Source organism: Haematobia irritans, chromosome 1 (assembly GCF_050003625.1).
Source record: "Haematobia irritans isolate KBUSLIRL chromosome 1, ASM5000362v1, whole genome shotgun sequence".
Taxonomy (NCBI): domain Eukaryota; kingdom Metazoa; phylum Arthropoda; class Insecta; order Diptera; family Muscidae; genus Haematobia; species Haematobia irritans.
In genome coordinates this window covers 185,114,484-185,126,896 of record NC_134397.1, presented here as the reverse complement: position 1 = coordinate 185,126,896, position 12,413 = coordinate 185,114,484, and the positions used below count along the sequence as shown (strand labels likewise).

General features: G+C 37.0%; 1 protein-coding gene across 5 annotated transcripts in view; it reads left to right on the top strand.

The window, feature by feature from the left end:
* The first annotated feature begins 2,614 nt into the window (after positions 1–2,614).
* Positions 2,615–12,413, top strand: part of tau (microtubule-associated protein tau) — a 205,498-nt gene continuing 195,699 nt past the window's right edge. Inside the window, exons 1-2 of one of the 5 annotated variants that reach the window (XM_075292286.1) lie at positions 2,615–2,697; positions 3,249–4,142. In XM_075292286.1, coding sequence (XP_075148401.1) covers positions 3,752–4,142 — 391 coding nt within the window. In that variant the 5' untranslated portion in view covers positions 2,615–2,697; positions 3,249–3,751. Of the gene's footprint in view, positions 2,825–2,844; positions 2,978–3,213; positions 4,143–12,413 lie in introns of those variants that run through there. The other 4 variants (XM_075292288.1, XM_075292284.1, XM_075292285.1 and 1 more) reach the window with 4 other exon arrangements.

The window sequence follows — 12,413 nt, the reverse complement described above, 5'->3', positions numbered from 1 at the left end:
ATATGGTATCCAACAACCATGCAGTCCATAATTATATATAGCCCCTACCAGTCCATAATTATATAGCCCCTATATAAACCGATCCCGATATTTGGTTTTGGAGCATCCTGGAGAAGCAAAATTCGTCCGAGTCAGTTGGAATTTGGTACATTGTGCTAGTATATGACCGTTAACAACCATGTCTAACTAGGTCTATATCGGTCTATAGTTATATATAGCCCTCAGATAAATCGATCCCCAATCACACAAAAATTAGTCCATATCAAGTTCATAATTGTATATAGCCCCCATATAAGCGATCCCCATATTTCAATTCTGACTCCCTACGTACCGTGCAAAAGTCCATATCGATTCGTAATTATTTGTAGACTTACCTACACATACCTTTTTTTGTCTAATATATACCACGTATGGACTAACTCACAATTTAGAAAACGATTTAAGATACCACAACCCAAGTATTTAGATTGTGGATGACGGACTTTCGTAGAAGTTTCTACGCAATCCATGGTGAAGGGTACATAAGATTCGGCCTGGCCGAACTTAGGGCCGTCTATACTTGTTTTTTTTTCAATTCGACAACAACTTTATACAAATTATTTAATTTTTACGTTATTATTACAAGAAACATAACATATAAAATACTATTACACTGAATGTATTATTCCTTAGTTTATTTTCAAACGTTAATTTTATTAATTTTTTACAATAAAATGTTTAAAATTTGTTTTTTTTTGTTTTAACCCGTTTTGGGCAAAATAAAAAAGCGAAAACCGATTAAAAAAAATTGAGTTTCGGATAAACCGAAAACGTTTTTTTTTCAAAACAAGATTACTTGGACACTCTAATTAGTCCCCACAAATCATATTTTAAAATATTTCGTGGGCAGTTAGTATCAGCGTTGCCAATTTAGCTTTTTTCCCGCTAGATTTGGCTTTTTTTTAAGACGTTTAGCGGGGAAAAAATGCATTTAGCTTTTAGCTTTTTTTCTGGCTTTTTTTCATTACCCTTTTAGCTATTTTTGGCTTTTTTTATTTTCGACATGTTTCTATTGAAATATGGATAAATCGGCGTTTTTATCTAAGCCTTGCTGCAAGTATAAGGGTTTCCACATGTTTCAAAGCTCAGTTGAAATATTAATAATGAGTCCAGCCATTATGCGGGCATTCTTGTAGCAAATACACCTTGTAAAGTTTTTTCATTATATACATAAAAGTTATCGTAAACTTTAAATCTACTATTACCATACAAATTTGTTAGATAAACTGTCAGTAAATTATTGGGAATATTATCATTTGACTCGCTTATCCTTTTTATGTTATTATAATATTCTAAAGTTATTACGATATTACTAAATTAAAATAGTAGATGTGAATAGCTTTGTGCACTGAAAAAATACGAACGCGAATTTTGGTTATAATAGCATTTGTGAATTTCATTTATATAAACTGTTTTCCTTGTCCAAAAGACGATAAAGTCGTTTTGTCCTTATAATTAAGTGATTCAACTTAAAATGGGTATGTTTTCATGAAAGAAGGAAGAATTAATGAAATAGTCTTTAAATGTGTGGAGTTTTTGCATCTTAACCACAAACCAAAATAGCGTTCAAAAAGAGAAGATGTTTTTCAACACTTTATTTTAAAAACGTATATATACAATAATTTCTACTTGAAGTCGAGTCTGAATTTGGAAATTTAAGTTGGCATTAGCACGTTTTTAAAGCACTTTGATAGCTCATGAAGAAAAGGAAAATGTTTTTACTGGGAAATGTAAACTATAGGTATTTTCTACAATTTAAATAAAAGTAATGTATTTCGAATTTTCACAATTTCAAAACCAAACTAAAATTTTATTTAAAAAAATGACAAATCATTTTTTTACCAAATCCAAAGCATGCTTAGATCATTTAATATTTTAAAATAACAAGTAAATAAAATAGAGGTGTTGGGAAGGTAGCTCCCACAAAACGAAGGACTTCCAGTAAAAAATTTGTGATAGTAATCAAAATGTATCGAATACGCAAACAGAGCTAAATGCCTTAGATATTGTTACAGTCTCACAGAAGTGAAATTAAAATGAAAATAATATGCATTGTAAGTGAAATAAAGCCTTTAAGTTTGTTAAATTTAAATCAAAAATGTGACTTTTGATACAAAAAAATTTAGCTTTTTTTCTAGCTATTTTTTAGCATTTTTTAGCTTTTTTTAGCTATTTTTTTGGGCAAATCTAGCGGATTTTGGTGAAACAATTCTGGCAACGCTGGTTAGTATATCTAAATCCTCTTGAAATATAATTAAGTTTTACATCGCTTGTTTACATTAACAATTCATGTTGTCTTTTGTATACCACACCGCCATCTGTGGTGTGTAAACATACTACTGCACTGTTATAACACTATCGACATCTGGTCGTCAACGGGTATATAGAATGTACTAAACTTTAGCATAGAACTGTTAATTTAACAGAGAAGGCATTCAAATTGTATGCCGCGATTTCTTGTATAACCTCTGTTACTAATCTAATGACGGATGTAAGAAAGCTTTTAATATATGTTAAACAGAGCAGCACATAGGAAACTTTTTAGTGGTAATGTTGTGTTAACGTCGACGTCGTCGCATTTCGAACGTTAATTAACAGTACGCTGGTGAAGACAAAATCAGTTGAATGCGAGATAACAAACCTTAAACAGATATTACGGTACAACCTTACGAAAAAAAAAACTAAACGGCGGCTATCAAAAAAATAAGCAGCTTAAAGATATTAACAAAAGAAATAAAATAAGGAAAAAACCCATCTGAAAATAATCTCACCATAACCAGAAGAGGTGCCATAAATACCAAAAACAAAAAAAAAAAAAATAACAAAAAATAGTTTAGAAGCAAAAAAAGAAAAACACGCTAATGAAAATAAAACATATTTAAAAATAATAAATCGTTGTGTAGTCATAAAACTAAAGCAGATATAGCGGCGAAAACCGGTCCAAAATAAAAAATGAAATAATTATCCAATTCTTGAAACAATTTCCTTTGCACTTTGCCAAGATTGAAAAAAGCAACTACACTTTTTTTCTTTTTTGCGTCTTTTGCATATGCCTCATTATCTCAGGTATTTGAGAATAAAAGGAGGCTAGAGATGAGTTTCAATGAAATTTGCGAAATTATTTCATTTCTTTTTTGTGCGTCTTTTTTTTTGTATTGTGTGTGTATTCATTAGTTCTTGTAAAAATTTGCCTTCAATCTTTGCTATAGCTTTTCGATTTTTATCTAAATAACTACAACAATAACAACAGAAAAATAGGGAAATCCCATAAAGTGCAACATCATTCCATTTATTTACAACTACCAAATTATATAATTTATTGTAATAAAAGTACAATAAATTTACAACAGCAAGAAGGAGTATAAAAAAACCGAATATAGAAAATCCAAATAGAGAATTTCTTTGCATATACATACACTTAACACAAAATTAAGACAACAAAGTCCAAAGGATTCTCTTGATACATCACATACCGTTATAATATCCATATTTCCAACCACATCCTCTGTTACTCTCTTTTTTTACTCTAAGCTTCCGCTATTTATCTCGACTGAGAAAAGCATCAACCAGAGTGCTAGATAGCGTGTGTGTGTGTGAGTTAAGAGATATCGAGAGAATCTCTATTGCTGTCTGTGAATTTGTGTTTGTACAACCAAAACAAACCGATTTAACTCTCATCTCTGCTAAGAAATTCCACTAACATCTCTGTACTATGGCGGATGTTATGAATAACGGTTCTGCTCTCTTGGATGCTGCAGTACCAGCTGCTACGGCAGAGGCTCCACTTTTATCATTTGATGATACACCAAATGTTAAGGAGCAACCAAAACAGGAGGTTCCTTTGCAAAAGCAGGACATAGTGGAGACCCAGAAACCCATGCAGCAACAAACTCAGGAGCTTTTAAAAGAGGAAAATCATCAACAGGAACATAAAGTTACCGAACAGCAGCAGCAGCCTCAACAAACACAGCAAATTTTGGATATAAAACAAAAACAAGAGCAGCAGCAGCAACAACAACAACAACAACAGCAGAAAAAAGAGTCAACTCAACAACAGATGTCGGATACAAAACAACAACAACCCCAGCAATTGGAATTAAAAGGTAGGATTTTATTTTATTTTAAAGTGAATCTTTAATGATAGAATTTTTTTGTAATCGATCGATCACCTGTTATCGGGCATTAAGAAATTCATCGTAATTATTGGGGGAAAAGGAACAAATTAAGCTCTTCTCTATCGAAGAAACTGATATGATAATACCCTTTCTTCTCAATAATAATGTTGTCATAGGCTTTTATAAGCTGTTTTAAGATCTCATCAGTACGAAGTAACAGGTTGGCTGATAAGTCCCCGGTCTAACAAAGAAAAACACATTTTTTTTTCAAAATTCGTTTTTATTATTCAACATAGTTCCCTTCAAGAGCGATACAACGATTATACCGACCTTCCAATTTTTTGATACCATTTTGGTAGTACTCCTTCGGTTTTGCCTCAAAATAGGCCTCAGTTTCGGCGATCACCTCTTCATTGCAGCCAAATTTTTTCCCTGCGAGCATCCTATCGAGGTCTGAGAACAAGAAAAAGTCGCTGGGGTCCAGATCAGAAGAATACGGTGGGTGGGGAAGCAATTCGGAGCCCAATTCATGAATTTTTGCCATCGTTCTCAATGACTTGTGGCACGGTGCGTTGTCTTGGTGGAACAGCACTTTTCTTCTTCATATGGGGCCGTTTTGCCGCGATTTCGACATTGAAACGCTCCAATAACGCCATAACTATAATAGTCACTGTTGATGGTTTTTCCCTTCTCAAGATAATCGATAAAAATTATTCCATGCGCATCCCAAAAAAAAGAGGACATTTCTTTGCCAGCGGACTTTTGAGTCTTTCCATGGTTCGGAGACGGTTCAACGGTCGCTGTCCACTCAGCCGACTGTCGATTGGACTCAGGAGTGTGGTGATGGAGCCATGTTTCATCCATTGTCACATATCGACAGAAAAACTCGGGTGTATTACGAGTTAACAGCTGCAAACACCGCTCAGAATCATCAACACGTTGTTGTTTTTGGTCAAATATGAGCTCGCGCGGCACCCATTTTGCACAGAGCTTCTGCATATCCAAATATTGATGAATGATATGGCCAACACGTTCCTTTGATATCTTTAAGGCCTCTGCTATCTCGATCAACTTCATTTTACGGTCATTCAAAATCATTTTGTGGATTTTTTGATGTTTTCGTCGGTAATCACCTCTTTCGGGCGTCAACTGCGTCACCGTCATCCGTGCTCATTTCACCACGCTTGAATTTTGCATACCAATCAATTATTGTTGATTTTCCAGAGTCCGGAAACTCATTATCAAGCCAAGTTTTTGCTTCCACTGGTTTTTTCCCCTTCAGAAAACAGTATTTTATCAAAACTCGAAATTCCTTTTTTTCCATTTGTTTTCACAATAACAAAAGTTGCTTCACAAAAGACCCTCTATCTCACAAACTAATTGGCTTACAGACGTCAAATTTTGACACGAATCATTTGAAGGGTTAGTACTATATAAAAATAATATGCATTTAATACTAGCGACACCAGCTATGTGTCAGACCGGGGACTTATCAGCCAACCTGTTATAATGCATTAAAAATCATAAAAAAAATTAAAAAATTATTTATTTGTCAAAATTATACCAACAATTCTTAATTCACATCCAAAACCCTGAATTCACCTCACACCTTAAGAAGTGATGCAAATTCAGTGCAGCGGCTGCTGAAATGGTGGGCATCCGTCCTATGACAAGTCCATGTTAAATTCATCGTTTCTGCGTCAATTTGGCACCACTCCGGGATCCAAAAAGAACATTTTCACTACTTTTTTGGCGACGCTTTTTTGCTAGGTAACGCTAAATTTAACTTATTTTTATTGGGAAAAATTTATTTGCTTGTAGTTAAATTTTATTATTTTTATCGAAATTTTCCACAGCTTAATGAAATCTTACTTTTTTTAAGTATGTCTCAAAAATTTTATGAACTAAACGTGAGTATAAAGTTCAATGACCGTACACATAAGTTCAATAGGAACTAAAGCAAAAGAAGATTTTCGTACGATTCCCAAAAATAGTAAGAATGAACTACTATATGGTTAAAATGGTCATGACTTGGCGCCAATGATTTTCTTCTGTACTTTTAGTTAATTTTTTCTTCTATGAGATGATGTAATTTCGTGAACTGCAGTTAAAAAGTACAACAGGACATTAAAAATTCCTGGTTTTAACAACACTTTGTGGAAATCTCAAAATGTGAAGTAAAATTTAGTTCAATTTTCGTGCGAGGTAGTTCATTCTTCCTATAAAACAGTTCACTTTTTTTCGGTGTGGGTTTGTCATTGTGGGGGTAAATTTACACTTTAGGACACGTCTTGGACTCATTCAAAAGGACACGTCCTGGGACAATTTAGTAGGAGCACCTCATAGACAGGTACACATGAACCAGTCAAGGACAAACTATTTGGAATCTGTTTCCTTTTTGGCACGAATCACATCAGAAGTGAAAAACTTTCGAACTATTTGAACAATATGTTAGGTTATTCTGATAATCGTAATTTCAAGCGAGTATGGAAATCAATAAATTATGACTATTTTAAAATTGCGACAAACTGGAGCACCGGTACCAGTCCTGTGATATGTCCGTCAGTGGCAATTTGCACCTATTTCCCGTAGGGTACTTACACTGTAGAAGACAATGTTAAAAAGTTTCAAGGTACCTTGTCATCGGCAACTGTTAGGTTAGGTTAGGTTAGGTTAGGTGGCAGCCCGATGTATCAGGCTCACTTAGACTATTCAGTCCATTGTGATACCACATTGGTGAACTTCTCTCTTATCACTGAGTGCTGCCCGATTCCATTTTAGCTTAATGACATGGGACCTCCTTTTTATAGCCGAGTCCGAACGGCCTTCCACATTGCAGTGAAACCACTTAGAGAAACTTTGAATCCCTCAGAAATGTCACCAGCATTATTGAGGTGGGAAAATCCGCCGCTGAAAACTCCGCTATTTTTTTTTTTTTTGTTTCGGCCGAAACTCTTATGTATCCACAATCGTGGCTATTTGGTATATTTCAAGTTTTTAACTGTAGTCTAGTCTAATTTGTCTCTTAAAGGCAATTGCCTATATAATGAACTAATTACGGAGATTGTACCACAAGGACATTCGCGAATGGTAAACCAAGTGCAAGCATACCACACCAAAAGGTTAGCAAACCCGTCTTGTAACATTTCTATCTTTATTGTTCACATCATTCCAGGGGGGAATGATGTGTGGTTATGTATATTCAACCATTTAGAGAAAATGAATTTACATAATTTAAAGCAAGTCATATTTTGTGGGAAATGGGAACGGTATGAAGGTGTGACGACAATGGAGCTATATGGAATTATTTATGTACTTCAAGTGTCGTATGGGACACGTCAAACAGCAGGATGGCAGGATATCTGTCTTTCTCATAATTTGCCTGTCATATGGCTAAGTGTTTAAATTCTGCAAACGTAGACATTTTTCATATTTCTCTTTTTCCCTTAGTTGGGAGTTCACATGCAGCAGGATACTAAAGACAAGGACAATAACAATGATACAGAGACTTACAGAACAAGCCATTGAAATATGATATTAGGAAATGTAAAACAATGTTCATAACATAAACTCATATCCTCTATTACAACCCACCACACCATTTAGTTCTCCAAAGCCACCCTCATATACCCACCCAATCATTGTTTTGACTGAATGTCGCAGACATGTTTTAACTGCTGACTTGACATTGTTCAATTGCTTGTAATCGTTGTCTGCTCCTGGATATCTTAATACCATTGTCACATTACAAATGGACAAAGTTCTATGTAGCAATACACGGAGAAGAGGCCGAGTTGCAATGGTTCGTCATTACAAGTTAAGAAGTCTAGAGTAGACATTTTTAAGCTGAGTCATCAGAGTAGTTACTATCCATATTCCATATTAAGAAAATATTTTCATTGTGATTTAAACATTTCATTTCGCCAAAAGTAATATTCATTGGAAGATAGATTTTCTTTAATATGGGATAATCCATTGCTGACGCTATTCGACATAAGATGCATGAGATCTTGGGAAGTACAATACATTTCCCACAATAGTCGTTCCTTCTTTCATGGAAAATTTCGTAAATCAAAACATTTAAAAGGCGGGTAAATGAAATGAAATGAGATGAATGAAATGAATAGGAACAGTTTTATTCAGAGTGCAGTTGCATGACATAGCAATATCGACACGATAGCGAGAGCTTTAGTAAGTTTTGGAAAAGGGTTTCCCCACGGTCAACCATGGTTAGGATAGTTAGGTTAGGTGGCTGCCCGATATTTCAGGCTCACTTAGACTATTCAGTCCATTGTGATATCACATTGGTGAACTTCTCTCTTATCACTGAGTGCTGCCCGATTCCATGTTAAGCTCAATGACAAGAGACCTCCTTTTTATAGCCGAGTCCGAACGGTGTTCCACATTGCAGAAGCTTTGAAACCCTCAGAAATGTCACCAGCTTTACTGAGGTGGGATAATCCACCGCTGAAAAATTTTTTGGTATTCGGTCGAAGCAGGAATCAAACCCACGACCTTGTGTATGCTCACCATTGCACCACGGTGGCTGCCATGCTCGGCTCTAGAAGAGAGATCCTCGAAATTACAGGAGCATGGGGAAATGCCGGATTTTAGACATCACGTATCGGATCCGATGAAATTTGCTCTTCCAGAAGGCTCAAGGAGTCAAATCTGATAATTTATATGGGGTCAGTATTTAATTATGGACCATTTGTTTCATGGGGTTTCAAAGCGTATAGTAACATCACGCTAGTATGCGACACCAAGAGGCTGGTTGGTTTCAAGGACGATTTAAGGTAATCGCATTTGAGGACCAGAGGTCTATAGAATGTTTTAAAGCTGTTTTATTTGGTGAAGTTTGGGAAAGAGCTGCTCTAGAGTTAGTCGAGAAGAAGAAGACTAACTCTAGAGCAGCTCTAGACCTAAAGCACATGCATGGATACCTGCAAACACTCCTGACCCTGAATCTATTTTAAATAGGCTGAAAGAATGCTATCCAGATCTTCCAACAGCTGATTGGAAGGTTGCCCGTTTGGATAAAGTGGATGGACCAAGACGGCATGAAGTGCTTATATTGAATACTCATGGTTCCTTCTTTTATTTGTCTTCATTTTGTCTGTACAGAGTGCGCATTTTTAAAATGTTACCAGCAACCTAAAAAAATGCTATCATTTCAGCGCGAAGAAAAGAATTCAAAGGAGGAAACAGGGCAATCGCGGAACTATCGTTTGTCGGCAGTGTTGAAAATGCCCGCAATTTGCCTCTATACGTTGCACTATTTTCACAACAGAATTCGAAGCCTTTTCGCACTTTTACCTGTCTTTCTAGAAAAGAACCCAGTTAGTTAGTTAGTAATAGTGGCAGCCCGATATTTCAGGCTCACTTAGACTATTCAGTCCATTGTGATACCACGGTGGTTAACTTCTCTCTTATCACTGAGTGCTGCCCGATTCCATGTTAAGCTCAATGACAAGGGATCTCCTTTTTATAGCCGAGTCCGAACGGCGTTCCACATTGGAGTGAAACCACTTAGAGAAGCTTTGAAACACTCAGAAATGTCACTAGCATTACTGAGAGGGGATAATCCACCGCTGAAAAACTTTTTGGTGTTCGGTCGAAGCAGGAATCGAACCCACGACCTTGTGTATGCAAGGCGGGCACGCCAACCATTGCACCACGGTAGCTCCCTAGAAAATAAGTACATTTTCCTGGCCAAATGCAAAAAAGGTGCGCATTTTTTTACGCGAAAAGAAAACGCCATCAGTCTTTGCTACATCTAGCAAAGTCCCAGGGCCGTGTATGTTATGACTGTCATTATATCCAGATGAAGGTATATAAAAACGATCAGCTAGATGATTCAAGAATGGACAAGCCTCTGTGTGAATCAGAAATAAGCAGATTTTCTTGAGAGGGAGTTGCCAAAGATGCAGAGAGTAGGTTTCTACTGCCTTAAAACTCACCAAGATTGAAACAATGGTTATTGCGAGAGTCACCTGTGAAGAGGACATTCTAGATGACTCGATTTCAATCGATGTGACGGTTGTTAAAGGTCTCGATGGTTCTACGGATCCTCCAGATAAATCTTCACCATTGTAAGACTACTTGTGCTGCCTTAAAAGATCTCCTAATAAAATGGGACATAGATATAGTTCTTATCCAAGAACCATATGTTTATAGAAACAAAATATGTGAATTAAGTACTTCGGGGTTCAAACTATTGCAGTATACTGGTAAAGATGTAAATCGAACCTATATAATTGCTAAAAATGAGCCTAACCTGTTTCTGCTTCCTTTAATGTGCAATGCAGACACTGTCGTTGTCAGTTTAGAAATAGCCAAATGCAGATATTGGGTATCTTCGGTCTACATGGGACATGATAGGGAGATGCCTCCATGTGCCGTTAAGACCTTAGTTGAGGAATCATTGAAAACAAAGACAAAACTCATTATGGGATGCGATGCAAATACACATCATATGTTAGTATATGTGGAAGTGATGGCATTAATACAAGAGGAGAATCACTCCTAGAGTTTAGTTTGCGTACTAATTAGGTAGTTTGCAATAAGGGAGATGCCTCAACCTTCGTCACTAAAGGGTGATACGGTCAAAATTTGGTCAAGGGAAAACGCGTGTAAATCGGTGAAATCGTTTATTTAAAAAATCAAATTAAATTTATTTTTCAAGTTCAATTAGTATAAAATTCAGGAAAAATATTCAGTTAGACTTTCGCTTTTCCAAATCCGAATTGCCGGGCCTCACGCTTGACACCTGCCATCAGATTTTGTACAGCCAACTTGTCCACCTTCTTCGCCGCAGAAAGCCAGTTTGCCTTGAACTGCTCCTCGTCCTTAGCAGTTTTTTGGTCTTCTTTAAGTTCCGCTTGACAAAAGCCCAGTATTTCTCAATTGGGCGGAGCTCTGGCGTGTTGGGAGGGTTCTTGTCCTTGGGGACCACGTGCACGTTGTTGGCGGCGTACCACTCCATGGCCTTTTTTCCGTAATGGCAAGATGCCAAATCCGGCCAAAACAGTACGGAACAATCGTGTTTCTTCAGGAAAGGCAGCAGACGTTTATTCAAACACTCTTTCACGTTGACAGTCCCGGAAGCTATGAAAATGCTGCTTTTCAAGCCACAGGTACAGATGGCTTGCCAAACCAGATATTTCTTTGCGAACTTTGACAGTTTTATGTGCTTGAAAATATCTGCTACCTTTCCCCTTCCTTTTGCCGTATAAAACTCCTGTCCCGGAAGCTGCTTGTAGTCGGCTTCGACGTAGGTTTCGTCGTCCATTACCACACAGTTAAACTTCGTCAGCATCGTCGTGTACAGCCTCCGGGATCGCGCTTTGGCCGTCGTATTTTGTTTATCATCGCGATTTGGAGTCACTACCTTCTTGTAAGTCGATAGTCCGGCTCGTTTTTTGGCTCGATGCACGGTTGTAGACGATACACCCAGCTTATTTGCGGCATCTCGGAGAGAGAGGTTAGGGTTTCGCTTGAAACTACCGGCAACTCTCTTTGTCGTCTCAGCGGCTTCCGGTTTTCGATTTCCCCCCGATCCAGACTTCCTGGCTGTCGAAAAACGTTCCCCAAATACTTTAATTACATTTGTAACGGTTGATTTGGCAACTTTTAGCGATTTTGCCAGCTTTGCCTGCGAGTAGCTCGGATTTTCGCGATGCGTGAGCAAAATTTTGATACGCTGCTCTTCTTGCTTGGACGGCATTTTGACAACTGAAGAGTGAATTCCAAAATCAAAATAGGAGCAACATTCTACACACACACACCTTCAAAATGAGGGGTGTTCAGGTTTTTTAAATGCAAAATTGAAAGAAATACGTCAAGTTTATATTGACTAAGTTTTTACCGTATCACCCTTTAAAAACAGGCAAGAGGTTTTGGCCTCGCAAGCCAAGGTGACCTATAAAACAACTACTTATGCCAAGTTTCAAGCCGACAGATAGATTCATTTGGAAGTTAGCGTGATTTCAACAGACGGATTCACTGATACCATATATACAGGGTGGCTCGTACTTTGGGTTGCTATCATTTCGTCTGACAACTGACAGCCAAGTGACAGTTCATTTCACTATTTATAAGCTTACAAAAGTATTTTGATCTATTACATTCAGAAATAAAGTTATTCGTGATTGAATTCAAGCATAATTGTGTGATTGCTTTATATTTGGCTAGAAATCTACAAGTGGCTATCGTTGCAGCATTTAAATGTGATAAGTCCGTTGCGATATTGGCAGTGTT